The following is a 21,188-nucleotide window of genomic DNA, read 5'->3' as shown; positions in this document are numbered from 1 at the left end:
TTGATAACTTAACTTTGAAGGATTGTAACTCGCTGAATATAATACAAAAATCAACAAAATTATAGTCTAAATTCATCTACAAATTGTAAACTAAATGTTGGAAAAAAGCGTAGGTCAATCCGACTTAAAACGAATGAGTTATGATTGTTTAAAAAGTTTCACAGATTACAAAATTTTAAAAATCTTACTGAAAAACTAAATTTTTTTAGTTTTGATAGCTCAAATTTGAAAGACTGCAACTCATTGAATATAATATCAAAATCAACAAAATTATAGTCTAAATTCATCTACAAACTGTAAATTAAACTTTGAAAAAAACCACGTGTCAATCCGACTTAAAATGAATGAGGTCTGGTTGTTTAAAAATTTTCATAGATTACAAAGTTTTAAAAATGTTGCTGAAAAGCTGAAAATTTTCAGCTTTGATAGCTCAACTTTGAAAGACTGTAACTCATTGAATATAATACCAAAATCAACAAAATTATAGTCTAAATTCATCTACAAATTGTAAATTAAACATTGGAAAAAATCGCGTGTCAATCCGACTTAAAATGAATGTGTTATCGTTGTTTAAAAAAATTCACAAATTACAATTTTTTTTAAACCGGGTCCAACCAGTTCTAAACCTGGTAAAAACCGGACCGGACCGGGAAAAAAACCGGACCGGACCGGGATGGATTCCTAGAACCGAGAACCGGCCCGGGGGTCCAAAAAAACGGTCCGGTTCGGTCCGGTCCGGTCCACCGGTCCAAATGCTCACCTCTAATTCCAACATTATAGTTTTTCTCAATACATTTTTTGTTTCATTTAAAAGAAATGAGTTATTGTTAGCATATAAAGTTGGAAAAAACTCTGAATCATAATTAAACACTTGGATACATATTTTATTGGATACATAATCGATCACGAACGACCGTCAATCGAAATTAACATAAAATAAAAATAAAAATAAAAAGGGATAATAATTTAAAAAGGTAACGAAGTTTCAAAAATATATAAAAAAGATTATTGTCTTTTTTTAGTACACAAAATACCATTAAAAAATATTTTTTGTACACAAAATACAAACGAAGTACACATGTATTCAAATAAAACCTTCTGGTAACCAACTATCTCAGGTAAACAGAAAATAACTTAAAAAGGTAACAAAATTTCCAAAATGTTCAAAAAATACAATTAGTTTTTTAGCATAAAAAATATCATTGAAGTATATCATTTGTACAAAAAATACCAACGAAGTATATATTTTAATACAAAAAATACCATTGAAATTTCGAAAATGTTAAAAAAAAAACCATTTTTTTTTCCAGAACATCTTTTATTACCTTCGTTGTTTCGAGATTATATAAAACACAGTTATCGGAAATTAGTCACCGTCGTAGCAGTTCACACCAGTTGTGTACTCTCTTTCATTCGATCACTCAATCAGTTTGTATATAAAATCTTATTTAGGATTCTCATGACATAACGTCACACTCGTTTCTCTTTTATGTCTATCTTATGCCGCAACATTAATGAACTGCTAACATTTATATATAATATGTGCATCTATAACATATATGTTATAGGTTTGAGACATAAATGTGAATCGGAAGTTAAGAATGTTTAACTAAGGCTATTATATTCTACAAGGACGATCAAGTGAAGAAATGAAAAAGATTTGCACAATTGTTGTGAACTGATATGACAGTTCATGATCTCCGGTGATTATATTCTACATAATCCAACAACGGATTTAACAAAAAATGTGGTATTTTTTGAACATTTTGGAAACTTCATTACACTTTTAAGTTATTTTTCAATTTATCTGAAACACCTAATTACCACAATATTTTATTTGAACACATTATATTTCGTTGGTATTCTGTGAAAAAATAGTAACATTAATAAACAGTAACATTAATGATATTTTTTGTACTAAAAAAACAATGGTATTTTTTAAACATTTAGAACCCGGGTAATCTGCAATAATCGGTAAAATGATATTTTGAGAACTAAAAAAAAACAATGGTTTTTTTTTACATATTTTAAACTTCGTTAAAAAGTCATTATTCCAAATACAAATTACATTACGAAAGGACATTCCAGAAAGGCTAGTCCGGAATTTCGAAATCTTCTCCGAAATTGCAATGCTACTGACACGGTGATCCTTTTACCAAAACAAAAAAAGAATCGCTTTTTTTGTCAAAAAGGAAATTAATATTACGATCGTTTTGTTTTGTTTTGTGTTGCATTGGCTTACGGTTTGATTGGTGGGATTTATGTTTCCAATTTGCAAACGTAATAAAATGCATATCAATCAGCCCCTCGGCAGACAAATTTAAGAAAAAAGAAAAAGAAAAAAAAACGTCATCAAATTTCATATTACAGGGGGGTATTGAGAGCAGCTTCTGATAATGGTATTGACACGAATCAGAAGCTTTGAATACTACTATGGTTGAAATTGCTGTTAGAGAAAGGTTCTCTCCACTAATTCTAACAGATCAAATCCCTTTTCAGTTTTATTATTGTAATATTTGATTATCCGAGTGGGTTGTGTTTATGGATGCAAAGGAGTGGTTATATTAGATAACAAAGAGGCAGGAAAAGTGGATCGATGATAGCAAATGCATGGCATCATCCTGTTTAATCATAAACTGCTTCATTTAACATTTGATTCTGAAAATGGACATAAGCACAGCATTTGGATCCAAACTAACAACAATTACCCTAAACTAATTAACCGGGCAAATTGGAAAATAGATGGATCAGATTTCTGGCTTGGATTCTCCTAAAAATTTAGAAGAATGTTTAAATAGCGCACAGTATAATCAAATTCGATCATCTGGGGAAATAATCATCACGTCCATCCCTTTCTAAACCTAATTAATCAACTCTGGAAAATTTTCATCTTTAGATACAAATCAAAAGTATAAATCATTGATCAGATAATTGTAGTCTGGAAGTATTTTTAGATCGACATTATGTTTTCCGACAACTTTCTCATCACCTCAATGACAAAAGCTAAAATCAATTGCATATATTAAATAAGAAAAAAAAACACAAAGAAATACATGGTAGAGGATGCTCAGAAGGATCCATTGGTTGTTTCTAATCACAAGGAGAAAAACAAGTTTACCCTCATAAAATAGGTAGATTTTCATCATCACAGCATCTCTACTTCTTTTTCTTCTTCGATTAGATTATTAACAAAAAAAAAAAAAAAAAAAACCTACCAGGAATCTGATCGGCGATGGGGGATTTTGAATCAATCGGTTGTGTCATTGTGTGCATTTATAGTGTAATTTATGCATACGGCGGCTGTAATGGTAGCGATAGGGCACACAAGAAATACCAAGTTGTAGTTTATGACCTTGAAATATTAATGTTTGCTTTACGCCCCTTTCATTTTTATGGTTATGCACATTTCACTCCCATCAATATTTTCTATTTCAAATTCTCTTTTGAAGCATAATATATTTTTTTCTTAAAGAAATTATTGTAGAATTTAAATAAATTTCTCAATATATTTTAATATATCTAACATTCTCGTTTTTTTTTTCTAATGCAGCGTATGTATGAGAGCTTCCAGGTAGTTTTTTTTTTTTTTTTAAGTCTATACATGTGCACTTTTTCAACTTAAAATTAACTTGATTTATCACGAAATTCATGAAATTAAGCTTATAATAAACGACTAATTGAGTGTCTAATACTTGATTTCACATCATATAAATCGTTCTATTTGAAATTTTCCCTTAATGTTCCTTGTTGTTGATAGATTATGAGCTTGCTTGTTCATGTGCTTACTTTGTTGAGAAATTATGTACATGGTTGGATTGTTTTTATTAAAAATAGTAAGCTCTGAGGGTTGGATTGGAGTCCATTAGAGAGTCGATGATCATTGTAAGATTTCATACACACAAGGTGTTCGTCATATTGTCTAAAAGAACCTGATAAGTGTAAAAGTGGCATTTTATGTGAAAATCCTTAACTTTGAACCTTCATTAAGCCAAGCATATTAAGGCCCTTAGGTTAAAGTGAATTTCACATCTTAATAGCCTAATAAGTAACCGACAGTCATGTTAAAAGTGATAAACTTAAGACCTAACCATTAAGTCCTTAACAGAACATCAAAAGTGATTTAAAAGCAATTATGATCAATTTTCCCAAACCTATCCTCCAACTTCTAAAATTCGTGTAAGTCAATAAGAACACCTAAAAATCATGAGACTTAGCTTTCTGGAAATCTTATTGTGTCTAGTTTCTTCAAACTTTGAATCATATTTTGAAATTCCAATTCCTTGAAGGTTAAAATTGGCAATCTTATCAGGCTGGTCCATGGTATCACAGATTTCATGCATTGTCTTCAAAAAATCATAATAAATTCATCATAACTCCAAATGCCAAAATTCCAAATCCTATAGTTAGATATGGATGTATAATTCCTCATATATAAAGGGATTGATGTAATTCTTAGTATATTGGTACAGTTTATTCCAAGAGTGTTGCGTGGTCCAAAAAGTGACAACTTAAAGTTACTAACTTGTAAATTTAATATAAAATAAACCAAAAATCATCAGAACGAGATCTTTCTATTTATGAAAATAAAGGGGGTAATTCACCAATATTATTTTATTGAAATTTAAGAATGGGTTGAAAGGTAAGACAACATAACCCAAATAGAGCACTACAATCAAAGAGAAAATAAAGAAATATGTATAGAAGTTTTATAAGAGTAATACAACAAAGCACAAGCTAAATAATATAATAATTGTTGTGTAGGTTTTCAGAAAGGAAAGGATCCATGTGGCTCACGCTAGCTAATTTTCAAGTTCAAGGAGGTGAGTTACACTGACTCTCCTATTATGTAGGCATTACTTGTTTTATGTTACCATTCACGGATACCCTATTCTGGTAGAGTGAACAAGGAAAGACAGAATGTAGTTTGCTCTCTAGTGAGACAAGCAGACAAGATTCATTTCCACGTTCTCGATTCGTTAATTGTTCTCATTAAATCACATGTGATTATATGATCTAATCACTGTGACTTATATGTACAAGATTCATTTTTTTGTTTTCGATTCAATAATTGTTCTTTGTCCATATTAATCGCATTTGATTAAATACATAAAATGACATATGATTAAATACATGATAATAACTATATTAAATAAATGATAACAAATATTGAATTGGGAACAAGAAATTAAATCATATTCATATAAAATCATATGTGATTCGATATGTATAATCACATGTGATTAAATACACGATAACAATTATTGAATCAAGAACACGAAAATGAATAGTGTCCACATAAATCATATGTGATTAGATATATATAATCACATGTGATTATACGTATCTAATCATATATGATTTATGTGACTAAGATTCATTTTTGCGTTCTCGATTCAATAATTGTTTTTTTTTCTTCACTTTAATCGTATGTAATTAAATACATTCTTAGCCATCAATATCGCCCCATGTGTGAGCCGGAATCCAAGAACATAGAAACTAAAGCGTATTTTCCTTGATTTCTTTGATTTCCCGCTTGGAGTGCGGAGTGTGAAGCACCCGACTTCCTCCACACAATTTGATTAATCTATATAGATTTGGGCTAAATTGAACCTACTCTAAGACATATGTTAATAAAATCTTGGGCCATTTTGTTTGGTGGGCCCTATTCCGTAACATCCCAAAAATTATGGATCAAAAATTTCATTTTTAATTAAGTGATTTGCAAAATGTTAGTAACAAAATATCATTCGACCATATCATTTAATAAAACATGTCTCGCGTTTGTAAACCCGAACGTAGATCATAATAATATCAGAGTACAAATCCCAGAATGTCTCATAGTGCGGAAAAACAAGAGCGTGTGTGTGATATGCCGCTACCGCGCTAACTCCTTCCTTTGGCTGAAAAGGTACCTGAAACATCAACTAAAAACCGTAAGCACGAAGCTTAGTGAGTTCCCCCAACATACCGCATACCAAATAACCATATAACATACAAATATTGTCAGGCATATCTGGGTGCTCGACCTACCCCTTCGGTCCTCTCGACCGGATAATGACTAGCATATCTGGGTGCTGGTCTCCCCTTCGGTCCTTTCGACTGGATACTGACTAGCATATCTGGGTGTTGGTCTCCCCTTCGATCCTTTCGACCGGATACTGACTAGCATATCTGAGTGCTGGTCTCCCCTTCGGTCCTTTCGACCGGATACTGGGGACTATTTCACCCATACCACTACCACATAACACGTATCACATAATCTATTAGCATGGTTGGGCATAACTGCCCCTTCGACCCTATCGACCGGTAACCTGGGGACTATCTCCCCTACTAGTGGCAACCCTAGATGAATATCGCAGAGACAATCATCTAATCATATAATTCCTACTAGTGGGCCGGCATTGTGGCCTTAGACCCACCGCTACTGGAAGGTAACTCACCTCGAAGTAGCTGCTAAAAGTCTGCTTGCTGAACGCCTGACTGCTGAACCGGAACTCCCCGGCTACAATTTCCATAAACACTAAGTCAAATACTGATAACTAATCTTAGGGTAAAATGACTATTTTACCCGCCGGTCAAAGTCAACATCCTGGCGTTCATCTGTCTCGCCGAGTTGAAGAACAACTCGTCGAGTCTAAGGCAATCTTCATCGGACTCTCCGAGTTGCTCATCCAACTCGCCGAGTCCACGACTATCTTCATAGGACTCGTCGAGTCCATCGTTCTGCTCGTTGAGTACATTCAGTCATTTTTCCATACAGACCTGATTTGAGCCATGCAGTGGCTCCAAACCACAGATCCAAGCTTCTAGGGCATACTTATCACGTAAAGTTGCAAACTTTATGTGCATCCATAGCTTTAGGAGCTTCAAATGTCCAAACTAAGTTCTTAATGGGGTTCTAAGCTCAAAAGGGACCTTAATCATCAATATGACCGAAACTTAACACTTCAAGAAGGTAATGAGAGTCCAGATCTGAAGTATAACCCAACCATAAGGTTTCTCTTCAAGGATTTGGGGTTTTAGGGCTTAAAAGCAACAATTTAGGGACAAACAAGTTCTAATAGATCAATAACCAAGATGAAAACTTTATTACCAGAATGGATGGCCACAAATGAATGTGTTCTAGATCTAAGTCCCCTTCCTTGACCTCTTCAACTTCTCCCTTCTTCCACTTGCTCCAAAGTGCACCAAAAGTCCCCTCACAAGGCAATCAATCACTCAAACTTACCAATGGAGGCTAGGGTTTTCGATAAGGAATGCTCTGAGGGTGATGGAGGCTAAGATGGGGCTATAATGACGTTTAAATAGGGTGCAAACCCTAAGGATTAGGGTCTCCTCCTGATTGGCCTACTCGCCGAGTCCAAGCGTGGACTCGCCGAGTAGATCACTTAAAGTCTGCATCCACTCGGCGAGTTAGGGCTACAACTCACCGAGTAGCTCTTCCCTAAAGAACATTTAATTAAAATAAATACGTACCAGGAACGGGGTGTTACATATTCATTGGGACATGTTGAACACCCCATGGGTCGACTCTGTTTAAGATTTATTGAAATTTGCATTAAAACATTAGCTGATGGATACTTATAGTTAAATATTTATGCTTAACTAATTGCTTCAGTGTTTAGGCCATTTAAGTGATGTTGGAATCCAAGTGCAAAGATTCAAAAAGATAAATGATGGTTTTGACCATTAAAAAACCGAGTTTCTATTTGTAACCAACTTCTGAGCCATTTGACAAAACGAACCATATTTGATCCCATTTATGATTTGTAAAAAAACATTATTAGTGTATTTTGGAAAGTAACTAAATGTTTGTCTTCAAGTTGCAAACAACCGCATGTTATTTTTTTTAAAGTAACAAACTCATTTTTCGTATGTTTATCTGCTATCTCTAGGTTAAACAAATCAACAAACAATCCTTCTTGTCATTCTCATTGCGAAATTTAGGATAATCCTTATCTAAATGGTCCTTTCATGATAGTAATTACATGTGCATTTACGATTTACCCTTCACAAAAATATCTTTAGCGGAGTTTCTACAAATTAAAACTAGAGGTGAACAAAAGCGATCTTGAACAGTTTGGCTTTTTCTTTACCGGTTTTGGCATGTAATTTTTTGAACCGTTTTTTTTTTTTTTTTTTTTTTTTTTCAGTTCCGTCTTGTTTTAGATCGGGTCAATCTTGGTGTTTAGTCTTGATCTCTTTCATTACTGGCCAATTTGTGCATCTCTAATTGGAATGCCCATGAGTCCTCTTTCTTCCCAACTCGTGGATGCCAAAACCTAGTTCTACATGTCACAATTACTAACACTATCAAAGGGGTCATAACTAAACCAACATAATTGCTCTTCAAAGCCTCACTATAGATGTCAGTCTTCGTATCACATTGATTACCCTGCTTAAAGAGTAATGGGGGACAAGTAAAATGAAAGAATGAGAGAAATCACGATCCATATCCCTTCATTAACGTATTTAAAACTCAAAACTCTTCGTTCTACTCTCCTCACTCTCTTGAGGAGAAGAGCAAAGAGCTGAAAGTGAGGAAGGCACAACCGCACATGAATAAGAATGAGTTTTTAACCACATAATTGTAGTTGTATAAAATATTTACCAAGTACTTGTAATATTTAAATTTTTTACCAAATAATTGTATTTCATATTTAAAATTAAATTAGTTAAATAAATTGATCAACGACCCTCTTGTCTTCCCTCATCCCACGCCTTCATTCTGTCACCGTTGCTTTCGCAGTCGGCCTCCTTCCTTCTTCTACCCCCCTTCCCTCACCTTCAAGCCTTCTCCTACAGTCGTATATATTCTACTCTCTCATCGAGTTTCAATGGTATCTCCCAATCCACCCACCTGCTCATTCATTTCCTCTGTTTTGATGGTCACGAGACTTAACTCTCGGACTAATGGCCCCACCATTGTGGTGATTAGCAGTACTCAAGCTACTTCATGTGACAAGTCCAGTTTCGGTGATTAGAAGAGTAGCTAAAAAGTACACCAAAAACGTCGTAACATCAAAATCATCTGTGTTGTTTTTTACATCGGTGGCAGAGACAAAAACAGTGTAAGCGAGAACAATTTCTCCATGTGTGCGTTCCCCCATAGGACATAGGTCATACCTTCTTCTCGTTTGTGCCAGCCTACCTGTCTGATCAATCATAAGGTGAATTAGTAGTAAACCAGTCAACTTGTTTGATTTTAAATTCTAGCAAGAAATGTATGTCTATGACAACACGGAAGGAAAGTACCATATAAGAAATTTCCATGGAGAAGTTATTTACCAGATGAGGTTTGTAAAGGAACTCGAAACCTATGAAAACCTTAAATTAACTTCTTTGGTTGTTGATCAGCATCAAATCCCATATTTAAGCTCCAAAAATTGGGTACACGAAGAATTGTATTTATAATTTACCCTTCCATTGTTATCTATGCATTAAACCAAATTCATAGTTCTTACGGATTTGACAAGAATGGTTACAATGGAGACTGCTAAGCAGTTATCACGATCCAATTTTCAATAGCGATCGCTATTTGAAATAGCGATTATCACGGTGGTATAACAATGGTATAGCGGTTGTTTATTATTATGTATAATTTATATTATATATTTATACAATATTTATATTAGGTTATTAATACTATATGGAATTAATATCATAAAAATCATATAAAACATAACATAATCTATATATAATATTATAATATAGTTATATGGAAACTAAAAAGTGTCAAAATATTATTACAACTCAAGTCATACAAACATAACATAATCTATATATAATATTCTAATATAGTTATATGAAAACTAAAAAGTATCAAAATATCATTACATCTTAAGTTGTTCGTAGTTTCTAAGTACTAAAAAAGACGAAAAATGAAATTGTCATTTGTTGATTTGTAGTTTGTAATTAATTATATTTATTATTTGAACTTATTAACACAAATAATGTAGTGGACTAGTTAAAAAAAATAAAGATTTAATATTGAAATAACACAATCGTTTTTTTCTTTGTCAAAGTAGCCTAATATGTACGAAATTGTAAAAGCAGGTGTAGCGTTGCTATAGCGCTAATAAGTTTTGCGGTCAATAGTGCCGCTAATAATGTCACCGCTATTTGTAAACGCTATTTCAAAATAGCGGTTCAGTAACACCGCAAAACGCTATAGAGCACTATTGATAGCATAGGTGAGAAGAAGAAACTAAAAACAAAAAGATGACATGTATGTCTAAGTTAAAAAGATAAGACTTACCGAAGAAAAAAAAATTACTAGATTTTGGTAATTAAATTTTAAATTACTATATATCGGTAAATACTTTTACAAAATACAATCCCTTGGTACAAAAACTCAAACCACAAATAGATAAAAGGACACAAGGACCTAGAAAACTCATATACTACTTCAATATCTTGATTTTAAGCATCTACACAATCTAATATGAGGTCATGAAAACATGTAAGAGCCAACTCATTCATGTCTAACCTCATGTGATATTCTCACTTCCTTCTCATGAGCGCTCTCCTCACACTGTAGATCGTGAACAACTCCACCCTCCTAACTACATAAGTATGTTGCCTTATGTAGATGACAACTAGCATGCAGAACAAAAATTACAACAATGTGTTATAAGAACAACAAGCACATCAATATATACTAAACATTAATGCCAATCAAATTACAAATTATCTATTAGACATCAAAAGAGACTTACGAGAAGGAAGGTGGAGACTATTACAATCAATGGAATGGGACACAGATTGGGCAATGAAGAAATAAGTAATAAGATAGTTTGAAGTTACGCATAAAGGAGTTGGCTTTTATAAGAGGAGTGGATATATCAAACTAAGGCAATATATTATGTTTACATGCCTGTTGGCATCTACTTAATTATGTCAATAATTAGTTTTAGTAGTATCCATATTCCATAGTCTTCATACTATTTGAACCATATTCTCCATAGTCGCACTAAAACTTCATTAGCAAACTTTTAGCTTGACTCAAGAATCAAATCCCACGGATTTAATCATTCAAATGTTACAGATTATAACATGAAACAAGTCTATCATTCTAAAAAGTCCCATCAGTATGAATCTCATCTGATGATGTAACACATGTCATATATTTGTGTCAACAAACATTGATCAGACAGCCACCCATATATATGATAATATGATATGATATGATGAGACCTCACTTTTTTTTTACCTTTTACCAATTACCACACTGCTTCTTCTTCTTCTTCTTCTTCTTCTTCTTCTATATACTTACTTGACAATCTCTCTACATATAAAATATATTTAGTATTTACACAAACACCCCCCCTCCAGCCTCCAGGGGAACAACATTTCCCCCCCTAACTCTATGCCTCAACCCTACCACATCATCACCTTCACCATTACCAACCAACAACTCATCATCTTGTCTCTCTGTCTCTTCCCCAAAGTTATGAAGTCTTCTCCCAATCAAATACCGATCATCCCTTATGGAATTATGCAAATTCCTCACCCACACATGAAACCTCTTCCCACAATAACACACCAAACTAAAACTCAAACACCCCACCCATGCAAACCTGTAAACAGCCGAGTTCACCACCAACGGGTACCCAAATACTGGAAATACCCCTCGTGCCAACACGTATGGAAAACACAGAGCCGTTAGCAGCTTCATCACAATCGGGATCACAATCTCCCGCAGCACCCAAACTCCCTGCAGCCGAGAGAACCCGTTTTCTCTCACCCTCTCGAATTTCACCCGCCAGCTGTCGTCCACCAGTGGCGCCATCTGGTCCAGCATCACCAACTGTGTCCAGATTTTAAGGAAGATAAGCCCAAAAGCCCAGTCTTGGTACAATAAGAAAACCGGGCTTTCATCTACCGGGACCCGCATTGGTACAATCACCAGAAGCTCAAACAGTAGCCCGATCATCACCGGGATCACAAAAATCTGCAAAATGGAAACACAAAGTTAAATATAAAAAAAAAAAAAAAAAGATTCCCAAATAAAATAAAATATATAATATATTATTTTTTTACCCATATCGATAGTAGTATACAGCTCTTGACAACAATGGAGCACCATTTCCAGATTTGACCTAGTAAAACTGTGGCTCGCTTTGTTTTGATTTGGTCAATGGCATATCGTGCACCAGCTAGTCCGGTTGAGATGACGTAACTTCCGATTATGAAGGCATATAGATCTGAAACAAATTGTTGAATGCTGATTAATATATAATGAATTCAAAAAATAAAGAAAATATTTTTTTTTTAATTTTACCATTGCATTTGATGCCATGTGTGATTGGGAGAAGTGGGACCGCGTTAAACAAGGCACGCCCAAGTGAGATGGGGATCACGATTAATGCGGAGTTGAAGATCAAAAGTGTCATCCAAGCCGCCAATAAAAGCAACACAATGCAGATCACAAATCCATACCTCCTACAAAAGTGAAGAAAATAAATTGTCCAGATTAAGTGCTTAACCCATTAAGCTGATTAAGTAAAAAAGAAACAACCCCTTACTCTGAATCGGTTCGTTCATCAACATCGGCTTCTGGAGGATTAAAATTATTATCTATGGGAGGAGGAGCCACATGTCCAACTATAGCCCGATCCAGATCCAGATCCTGCCTTGCTGGATCCCGATTTCCATTTGCTGCTGCAGGGTGGAATTCAGGTCCGGGCAGTAAGAACTCGGTCAGCCCAAGTGCCCATCCCACTCCAGTAAACCAATAATGTAGAAGCGATTTAATCGTTGCCCGAAGCTTAAAATGCTCAATAGCAAATGGAATGCATATTTGAAACAGAAGCATGTTGGCTGGGATCTCAGTAAACGGGTCTGACACTCTACAATACAAAAAATATATATACGTAAGCAAAATAAGCATATCAAATAATACAAAAAGTTAACTTTATTCTTACGTGATATCAAGAGGAAAGATATTAGGGGCCATTCGCATGGCAAGTTTAACTGGTAGAAACACAAGCATTACTATTAAGCTTCCATAAACTGCAACTGACAAAAGAACCCTACGCGCATGTTTGTGAACCGGATCATCGATCAGATCTCTAAACGGGTTGTAATTAGGATCAGCCGGATCACGCAGAAAATACAAAACTCCATGGCGTAAAACCTGAAGAAATAACATGTTAATCTTAATCACAAGGGCAGAATGGTAATTACTAATTACATTTACAGTATTAGACTTTGGGATCAGACATATATACATATACCCACCCCTCTGAGAAGGCTGACGAATATCGATATCTGTAGCATGTACACGATTCCTACAGCCCAATGAATCAATGAGCTTGCCAATGGAGAGACTGAGAAAAAGTCAACCCGTTGACCGATTGACTTCCCAAACATTTTCAAAGTACAAAAATCCAGCCACCACCCACACATGAGAGGGAAAACCCCCAACTCAACCACCAAAAGGAACGCGACTTTTATCATAGTCATCAAATGTTTGACAGCTGTCACAAACTGTTTGAAAAGAGAAGGGATTGTTTCTAGAACCGAAGCAATTCCATAGAACCTTCCCATGATCAAAGGCTCCCCTTTCGTGTACCTAATAAGCGCCACTGTTGCAAAGTAGAAAACTATAAGAGAGAACACAAAGACATAGCCGACAGCAAGAGTTGTGACATCAGACACCCATGATGACGTGGCGGATGTTGTTTCTAGAATACTATCAGGTGAAAAGGGAGTAGTGACATTCGTTTGAATAATCTCTGAGTTGGAACTCTGATCAGATGTCAGATTTGCAACAGAAGTCAAAGTGTTTTTCAAAGTGATATTCGCTAGAGAAAGTGCTTGTTCTGTGAGGGGTACAACCGTCATTAACACCGGGGTTGTAGCAGATGATAAAAGCCATGATAAATGATGGAGTATAAATCGTCCGAGGTGGAAAGGGACAAGTATCATAACACCAAGAAATATCATGTTGCTAGCAAGAACCTAAAAAAAGAAAACAACAAATATTCAAAAACAAAAACATATGAACTAATTGCTATAACTATAATAGTATAATACTTACAGTAAATGCATTTTCAACCAAATGAAAAAGAGGTCCTTGCATGCCAACAAGTTCATCAAAAGGAACATCTTCAGCACCTTCTCCATCATCCAAACCATCAAACATTTGTTCCACATGTGCTTCCAAACGAGCTGCTTGCATTTCCCACCTGGCAGCAACATTTTCAGCATTTCTTCTAATTATCTGACCAGCGCCTGCGATCCCCTGTGCTGCAGCCACATCATCACCTACAATGTTTCTGTTCGGTTGTTGAGCTTGTCTTCTAGCAGCACGGGCCCCGTTTCTATCACCTTCATCGTCAACATTACCATCCTGCCCTCCGATTTCTCGTAAATGGCGAAAATAGTCCCTGAGTGAGGTGGCACCGAGGAATATGAAGACGATGCTTGCGGAGAGTAGGAAGCCATGGAGACAGTCGGTGAGGATGATGGTGGTGGAGATGTGTGTTAGGAAGAGTTTTTGGGCTTCTGTGAAAGTTCTGACAAATGAGAAGCGCCATATCCAGAATGTAATGAAGGGGATGATTACAAGCCATACGGAAAGGACAAAGGTGAGGCGTAAAAAGAACTGTAATACGTGACATGCTTTCATTGACATTCCTACTACAAACTCCTGGAAAGGGAGCTTTGCAGGGGCGTTTTCGGCGTATACTGGTGAGAATGAAAACGGGTGTTTGCAAACCTGTAATACATGTTCAGAAAACCAGTTTAAATTTTGTTTTACAAAGCTATTTTGTAAACTTGTCTTCATAGATATAATTTAGAGAATAAGCATTGCTTAGTTTATCAATGTCATAAGTCCATAAGAATCTCTTTCCTATGGTCAATATATCCAAAAATCATAAATGAGCAAGGAAAAGATTGGCGAGCATGATATGTAGAATGCTATTAACACACAAGATAGGTTCCTTTGGCTACACCATTAGGATTGTTCACATAAAGCCTAAAATCACATACAACGGATAATAAATCAAACCTAAATCCTTCTGAGTTCTAATCACATGGAGGATTTCTCAAGTACAGTTCGTATAATAATTGAATCAAAGGACACTGTTGCCCTATAGCTTGTATACATTAACACCGCCATAATTCCAACCCATTAAGACCTTAAAGGCAGCTCCAACTACTTTCCAGTGATTTGATGATCAATACAACGTTCCACCATATAACAAAATGACAAGATTTCTAGTCATTTGGGCCATAACCTATGGAATAGAAATGGTTTTGCTTATTGACATGCATCATTGTAATCTACAGTTACACCTGCATCTAAGCTTGACAGCAAATAAAATAACAGATTCGTTTATAAAGAAAAATGAAACACAAAATAATTGCACATAGAAGAACAATCATTCAACAAACATCAAATCAAACGAAAGAGAAAGAACCTCGCACTGCCGAGCGTTGCTGTGATTGAGCCACTGGAGAAGGCAGTCTTGATGAACAAACTTGATACTACCGCTACAAGCACAAGGATACCGTAGAGGATTATCAGCATCTCCCGGATTCCGGCAGATCCGGCAAACGTCCCCCTCTTCGTCGTCGTCGTCATCATACATGGTGTTCGACGTATTCTTGCCGCTATTAGCATTATCCGAAACAGTCTCTGATGTCAAAACCGAAGCAGAAGAAACCGATGATGAAGAAGATGCAGAAACCGGTGCATTGACAGCGATGTCTCGAACTGTGTCGTCTGCCGGTAGAACCGCTTGTTCGTTCGCCATCTCTTGGCAGATGTACGTAAGATTTGAGGCGAGATTCCCTCTCCTCTCCTCGAGATCCTCTCCCTGTGATGGCGATGGAGGCTGGAATCGGAGCGAGACGGTTACGAGAACGAAAGTTGTGGATCGATGGCGGATGGAAAATGTTTTAATTAGGTTTTATGCCCTTATCTTTTTCCCCCTTTTTTTTTTAATTATTATTTCGATCTTCTGATCTATAGGTACGTTGGTATGGCAAATTGTTACGCTTTTCCGTGTTCGAGATATTTATTGACTTTGACGATTTTAAATATTTTATTTATTATTTAAAAATATCATAAAATCTAATTACTAAGAACCCAGAACCCAGCAATATTCAATGTTGGGTGGTCTCCTTCGGTCAAAGTGGTTGAGGGTATTATTCAAGTCTTGTACGATTGAACGAGGATAATAGGAGAAAAACTAAGGTTCTAAATAACGTAAGCGTGTCTTGGTGATAATGTCAAATTTAAAATTTTTCTGAGCTTTAACAAGTCATGTCGTTTGTAAGGCGTGAAATATTGTAACAATTTTGTATATAGTTAATATTTTTATATACATATATGAGTTAAGACGGCGTTTTGGTAAAACTTGACGACAGACACAGGCATTGGAGTCATGGCGCGAAAACAATATATTCACTTTTTTATAAATTGTTTATTTTACGAATGAACTTTATGATTTTTTTTCAATATTTCCTTTGCAATTTTTGTTTTTTTTTTTTAATAAAAATAATGTTATTTTGTGAAAATAACATTATTTTTATGAAAAAAAAAATATGAACTATTAAGTTTTTATAGTAGTATTAATTTATTAATTATTCCACAATTATCATCTTTTATGGGAATGGAAGAATGTAGTGGTGATATCTCTTTATTTCCATAAATAAACTTCAAGACAAAATATAAGTGCTTCTTTAAAATCCTTAAAGCTCTCACAATTGTTTTGGAGCCTATTAGAATCATGTGTTATTTGAATTAGGCTTGATCATATATAGAATTGTCAAAATATAGAAACTACAAAAAGAAATCGAAAACCCTTGCCCAATGGCATCCATATTCATTAGCCTAAGAATTAAGATGTTATGCATGTGAAGGCGATGTTTGAGGTGGGAAATAATTTAGAAGATGTGAGATCGGAGGCGGTGTTTAGGATTGCCACGCTAGAACGTCGATTTAAAGAACATTATATGCATGGTGTCATAAAGGCTTAGGATATCCCAAAGACGCATATAAGATGCGTTCAAAAAATCAATGTCGAGTTTTTTCATCAAAGATAGTGATGTATGATGATAGACTTACGGACTATGTTTATACACATTAAGTTTGACTGTATACACTTGGTTTGAATGTTTGCAACTTTTATAGTAACATTCTTAATAATATATATATATATATATATATATATATATATATATATATATATATAAGGTATAACCGTACAATACACAAAGATTGTAACACTTGAATCCTGGTATGTCTCGTTATCATCCTTATGTTATTTTAAAAGTTGCATTTTAGACCTTGACCATTACGTGGGGCGTACCAAGTGGTACGCTTAGCGTACAAGCAAAAAAGCCAGTACGCGGGGCGTACCGAGGTGTAGGCTTAGTGTACTGATGCGAGGGTTGGTCGTGACTCTAAACATGTATGCAGGGCATATGTGTGAGTTAATGAAACCCTAATTTTGGGTGAGACACCCTATATAAACACCTTAAGTCATTAGGACTGATATCTTTATCAGCCTTTAAGCCTTCAAAACCCTAGAAATCATTCTTTAGCCTCCATTGTTGTATTTTGAGCTGATTGTGTCCATTTTGGTGTGTTTTGGTCCATATTCAAGAAGTAGAAGCTCGGTGCAAGGTTGTTAATCAAGTAAAAGCTTGTGGATCCTGATTCTCTACTCTATTTCCAGCTTGTTTGAGGTAAACAACTATGAACTTGATCCTTTATGGCTTAGATCTATTATATATGAGTTTTGGTCCCTTTTTGACCCCATTAATGAGATTTGGTGGTTTGATACCACTCTAGGAGCTTTCAGTTGCCACTCCTGTGTTTCTAAGGTTCAAGGTCCATAAAGTTGGCACCTTTAGGGTTTAGATTCACGTGTGCATGAGATTATGTCTATTTATTGAAATTAGAGTGATATATCTTGAAGTTGGGTCCTTATAGGGCATGTAAAGTCACCAAGTCAGTGACTTTATGGTTCTAGACGCTTATTAGGATTCATATCTATGGTTTGGACTTCTGGACTTAAGCAGTAAGTGCTTAAAGAGGATTTTAACTTAATGGGTGAGTACGTTGGGCGTACAAGTTTGTACGCACGACATACAAGCCATATAGCGTGTACGCTTAGCGTACAACTGAGTACGCCTCGCGTACTAAGTCAAGTGGGATCTTGCATTTTGGGCTTTCTCTTAGGCTTGGGTGTTTGAGTGCTTATTGGGTTATCTGAGTGCAAGCGTTTTAGACTAGGAAAAGTTGTTGGGCTTTAGGGTAAGGCCCATGTAAGGGTTTGGGCCCAATTTGAAAATTTTAGCCATAAATGGGCCTTGAATGATTAGTTGGGTTTTTGGGCCTTTAGATTGTGAGTTTAGGTCTTAGTCTTGGACCAAACTTGGTAAGAGGTAAAATGGTCCTTTTATCCCAAGTATGGATTGGAACCAAAATGTTGAATGGGTGTTATTTTTGGTGGATGGCTCGAGGATTCGTCAGACCAGCAGTCAGGGATTTTCAGTGATATTCAGCAGTCGATGTGAGTTTCCACATCGGATTTAGCGGGTCTAAGGCACCAATGTTGGCCCTTATTATTTTATGTTAGGATGTTGGGAGTCTGCATGACCCTTGCGTGTATTATATGTTGCTATATATATCGGGTGGGGCTCAATGTCGAGCGAGACCTGATGACTGAAACGTATAATGTTTGCTTGTGATCATTGTATGTGTTAGCATGATTATGGGATATATATTGTATGCATGTGTATTGGGCGGGGCCTGATGTCAGATAGAACCTAAGAATAACAGATATGTATACTGAGTGGGACACGATACCAGACGGGACTCGATGTCGGGTGGGACCCGATGTAGGGTCGGGCCCAATATGTGATTTATTATGTTTGGTATCGGGTAATTCGGGGAACTTACTAACCTTTGTGTTTACTGCTTTTCAGATTATGTTTCATGTACCTCTAGTTCCAAGGGGAAGAGCTCGGTATGACTGTATGGCACATACTACATTGTTCCGCTCTTGTTATTTACTCTAATGGATATGATGTTTGATACACTTATTTGATTTGGATTGTATTGATGATGTTTTTGGAATACTATTTTATTTAAATTAAAAATGAATTTTTTTGGTCATATTTTGGGACGTTACAAAGATGATGCAATTTTACGGAATATCTTTAAAATGTTAAGCGGGTTTTTGATATTAGTGACTTATTGTTTTTTGAAAAGTCACAAGTCAAAAAAAAAGTGTTTAACAAAAAGAAAACGACTTTTAAAACAACTTATCCTTAACCCTTCAAAAAATAGATTTTAAAAATTTAGAATTTGTAATTTTTCTAAACTTCTCATGATTTTTCGAATTGTAAAAGTCAGTATTACCTTAAAATACCTTTAAATTAAGATTTAAAAAAAAAAAAAAAAAAAAAAAAACCCAACAACAACAACTACTGATTGACTTATTGATTTTTTCCTACCACAAAATTAATCCAAACATTTTTTTTTAATTATTTTTCCTACTCAATAAGTCTTTTTTGTCTAAAATGTTCTTTTTAATGATCACAATAAAATCCCAAATACCCTTTTAAGTATTTAAAAGACGATGAAGTAAGGATAAATCGGTAAGTAATGATGAATAATATAAAAAAAATATGTTTAAACACATTATACTATGCCATAGAATTTTTTTTATCACGACATTCAAGATCCTATCCATCAAAGTCCATATTAACATTTTTATTTTTGCCAAGGCCGCCTTCCTCATTAACCAACTCATTTTTATGCGACGAGTGACGTCTACTTGCACCAAACCTTCTTATGGATCATGTTCCCAAAATAATTGAAGCTTTCTTTGGGATAAGAGCTTGCTCCCCTAAGACCATGCAATATGGGCCTAATAATGTTGTTGTATCCGACGTGCACCATCAAAAACATCGTTGTAACGGGGAACACCGCCCCTTTTTCGTTGTATCTAGTTGCGGATGCATCTCGTTGTTGTCTTGACCAAATGAAACAGATTGATTTCCACCAATTAAACCGTTGTGCAACGGTCAAATAAAAAAATTTAACTTTAAAAAAAATAATTTTTTTACTTATGAATACCTACTATCTATTTACAATATTTTTCACAAAATTCATCTCTTTCTCTTTACAATTTCAATTATCTTCAAAAAAATTATAGATCCTTTCAACTCGTCCAATGATGACGGTGATGGTATATTCTTCAATATGATGTACCGTTATTACACCAATGAAATGCTACAAGTAGACGCATTCTCGTTACTAACAAGACGTGCGATGTTAAATAGAAATTGCGAGGAAGGACATGAACGTCTATGTCGCTATTACCTTGTGGATAATTGTGTATACATATCGAAGGACTTCAAAAGAAGATTTCGTTTGAGTCCCCGACAACTAGCTAAGGGTCAAGTCCCTGGCAACACTCTCACAAACCCGTAAATCATTCGCGAAACCACATAAAATATCGTGCAAATCAGAGAACGACTTAAAGCTGATGGGTTTTGGTCATAAGACATCCTATGTGCTCATACAAACCCTAATGTTTGGATCTAGGTTTCTCTATTGTACATGCAAGTTATCCAAAACTATAAACCCTAATTCTAGCATTCATATAATCATATTAGTCATAAGAATAAGTTTATAATGTTACCTTGATTGTTATGTAGCAATAACAATCCCAAATCTCCTTGTATTGACTTTGGAATGCTTAGAGTCACAAGTGTCACTCCTCTAATGGTTTACAAACACCAAGAGCAAATGGAGAAGGTATAAAGAGAGAGGAGAGGTATAAGAATTCGTCTCTAGGACCTCTTGGGGAGGGATACACGAATTCATGAGCCTTGGGGCTTTATATAGGTGTTCAGATAGGGTTTCAGTCATTATCCTTATCTATTTGCTTATCCACAAAGCAACCCATAAGATAATCCTTGAATCGTTATCATAGTCGAATTCTAAGGCCTTATCACCTCAAATTCATTCACCCTATATTTAAGATAATCCTTACCTTATTTTGTAACTATCACATAATTACAAATCAGCCCCTCTAGTTTAATTAGTTACACTTTAGCACAAAATTAATTCCTAATTAATTATTGACCAATATTAATTAAACAAATATGATTTCTCCTTTAATATATTATTCTTATAACATATGAATAAATCA

The 21,188-nt window shown here is 35.2% G+C and overlaps 1 protein-coding gene and 3 non-coding genes across 5 annotated transcripts; all 4 read right to left on the bottom strand.

Annotated features, from left to right (window-relative positions):
* Positions 1 to 2,742: 2,742 nt before the first annotated feature.
* On the bottom strand, positions 2,743 to 2,849 carry LOC144999286 (small nucleolar RNA Z103). The gene has a single exon (XR_013660799.1). It is a non-coding gene; the product is annotated as a small nucleolar RNA Z103 (small nucleolar RNA).
* A 68-nt stretch (positions 2,850 to 2,917) lies between these two features.
* Positions 2,918 to 2,996, bottom strand: LOC144999298 (small nucleolar RNA Z155). Its single transcript, XR_013660811.1, has one exon. It is a non-coding gene; the product is annotated as a small nucleolar RNA Z155 (small nucleolar RNA).
* Positions 2,997 to 3,059: 63 nt separating this feature from the next.
* LOC144999288 (small nucleolar RNA R41) lies at positions 3,060 to 3,158 on the bottom strand. The gene has a single exon (XR_013660801.1). It is a non-coding gene; the product is annotated as a small nucleolar RNA R41 (small nucleolar RNA).
* Positions 3,159 to 10,280: 7,122 nt separating this feature from the next.
* LOC145047328 (putative E3 ubiquitin ligase SUD1) lies at positions 10,281 to 15,954 on the bottom strand. 2 transcript variants are annotated; one of them, XR_013682190.1, is made up of 9 exons: positions 15,432 to 15,954; positions 14,045 to 14,725; positions 13,243 to 13,965; positions 12,927 to 13,138; positions 12,528 to 12,851; positions 12,284 to 12,444; positions 12,043 to 12,206; positions 11,213 to 11,953; positions 10,281 to 10,598 (listed from the first exon to the last, which is right to left on the bottom strand). XR_013682190.1 is itself a non-coding variant. In XM_078995585.1 (8 exons), exons 1-8 carry the CDS (start codon positions 15,765 to 15,767, stop codon positions 11,312 to 11,314), a joined length of 3,243 nt encoding a protein of 1,080 aa, XP_078851711.1. In that variant the 5' UTR covers positions 15,768 to 15,954; the 3' UTR covers positions 10,945 to 11,311. The 2 variants fall into 2 exon arrangements, 1 of the variants encoding a protein (XP_078851711.1); XM_078995585.1 differs by lacking the exon at positions 10,281 to 10,598 and having other exon boundaries at positions 10,945 to 11,953.
* Positions 15,955 to 21,188: the final 5,234 nt, after the last annotated feature.

Source organism: Lactuca saligna, chromosome 5 (genome assembly GCF_052625555.1).
Source record: "Lactuca saligna cultivar CGN05327 chromosome 5, ASM5262555v1, whole genome shotgun sequence".
NCBI lineage: Eukaryota > Viridiplantae > Streptophyta > Magnoliopsida > Asterales > Asteraceae > Lactuca > Lactuca saligna.
Note: the sequence above shows the minus strand (reverse complement) of the source record. Positions and strands in the feature narration are given on the sequence as shown.

Bases quoted from the DNA above. Each gene is read 5' to 3' on its own strand.
- LOC145047328 (XM_078995585.1), bottom strand. From the start codon at position 15,767: ATGGCGAACGAACAAGCGGTTCTACCGGCAGACGACACAGTTCGAGAC. The intron at 14,726-15,431 runs GTTCTTTCTCTT...CATGTATTACAG, and splicing joins GCAACGCTCGGCAGTGCGAG to GTTTGCAAACACCCGTTTTC. The intron at 13,966-14,044 runs GTAAGTATTATA...TTCTTTTTTTAG, and splicing joins TGGTTGAAAATGCATTTACT to GTTCTTGCTAGCAACATGAT.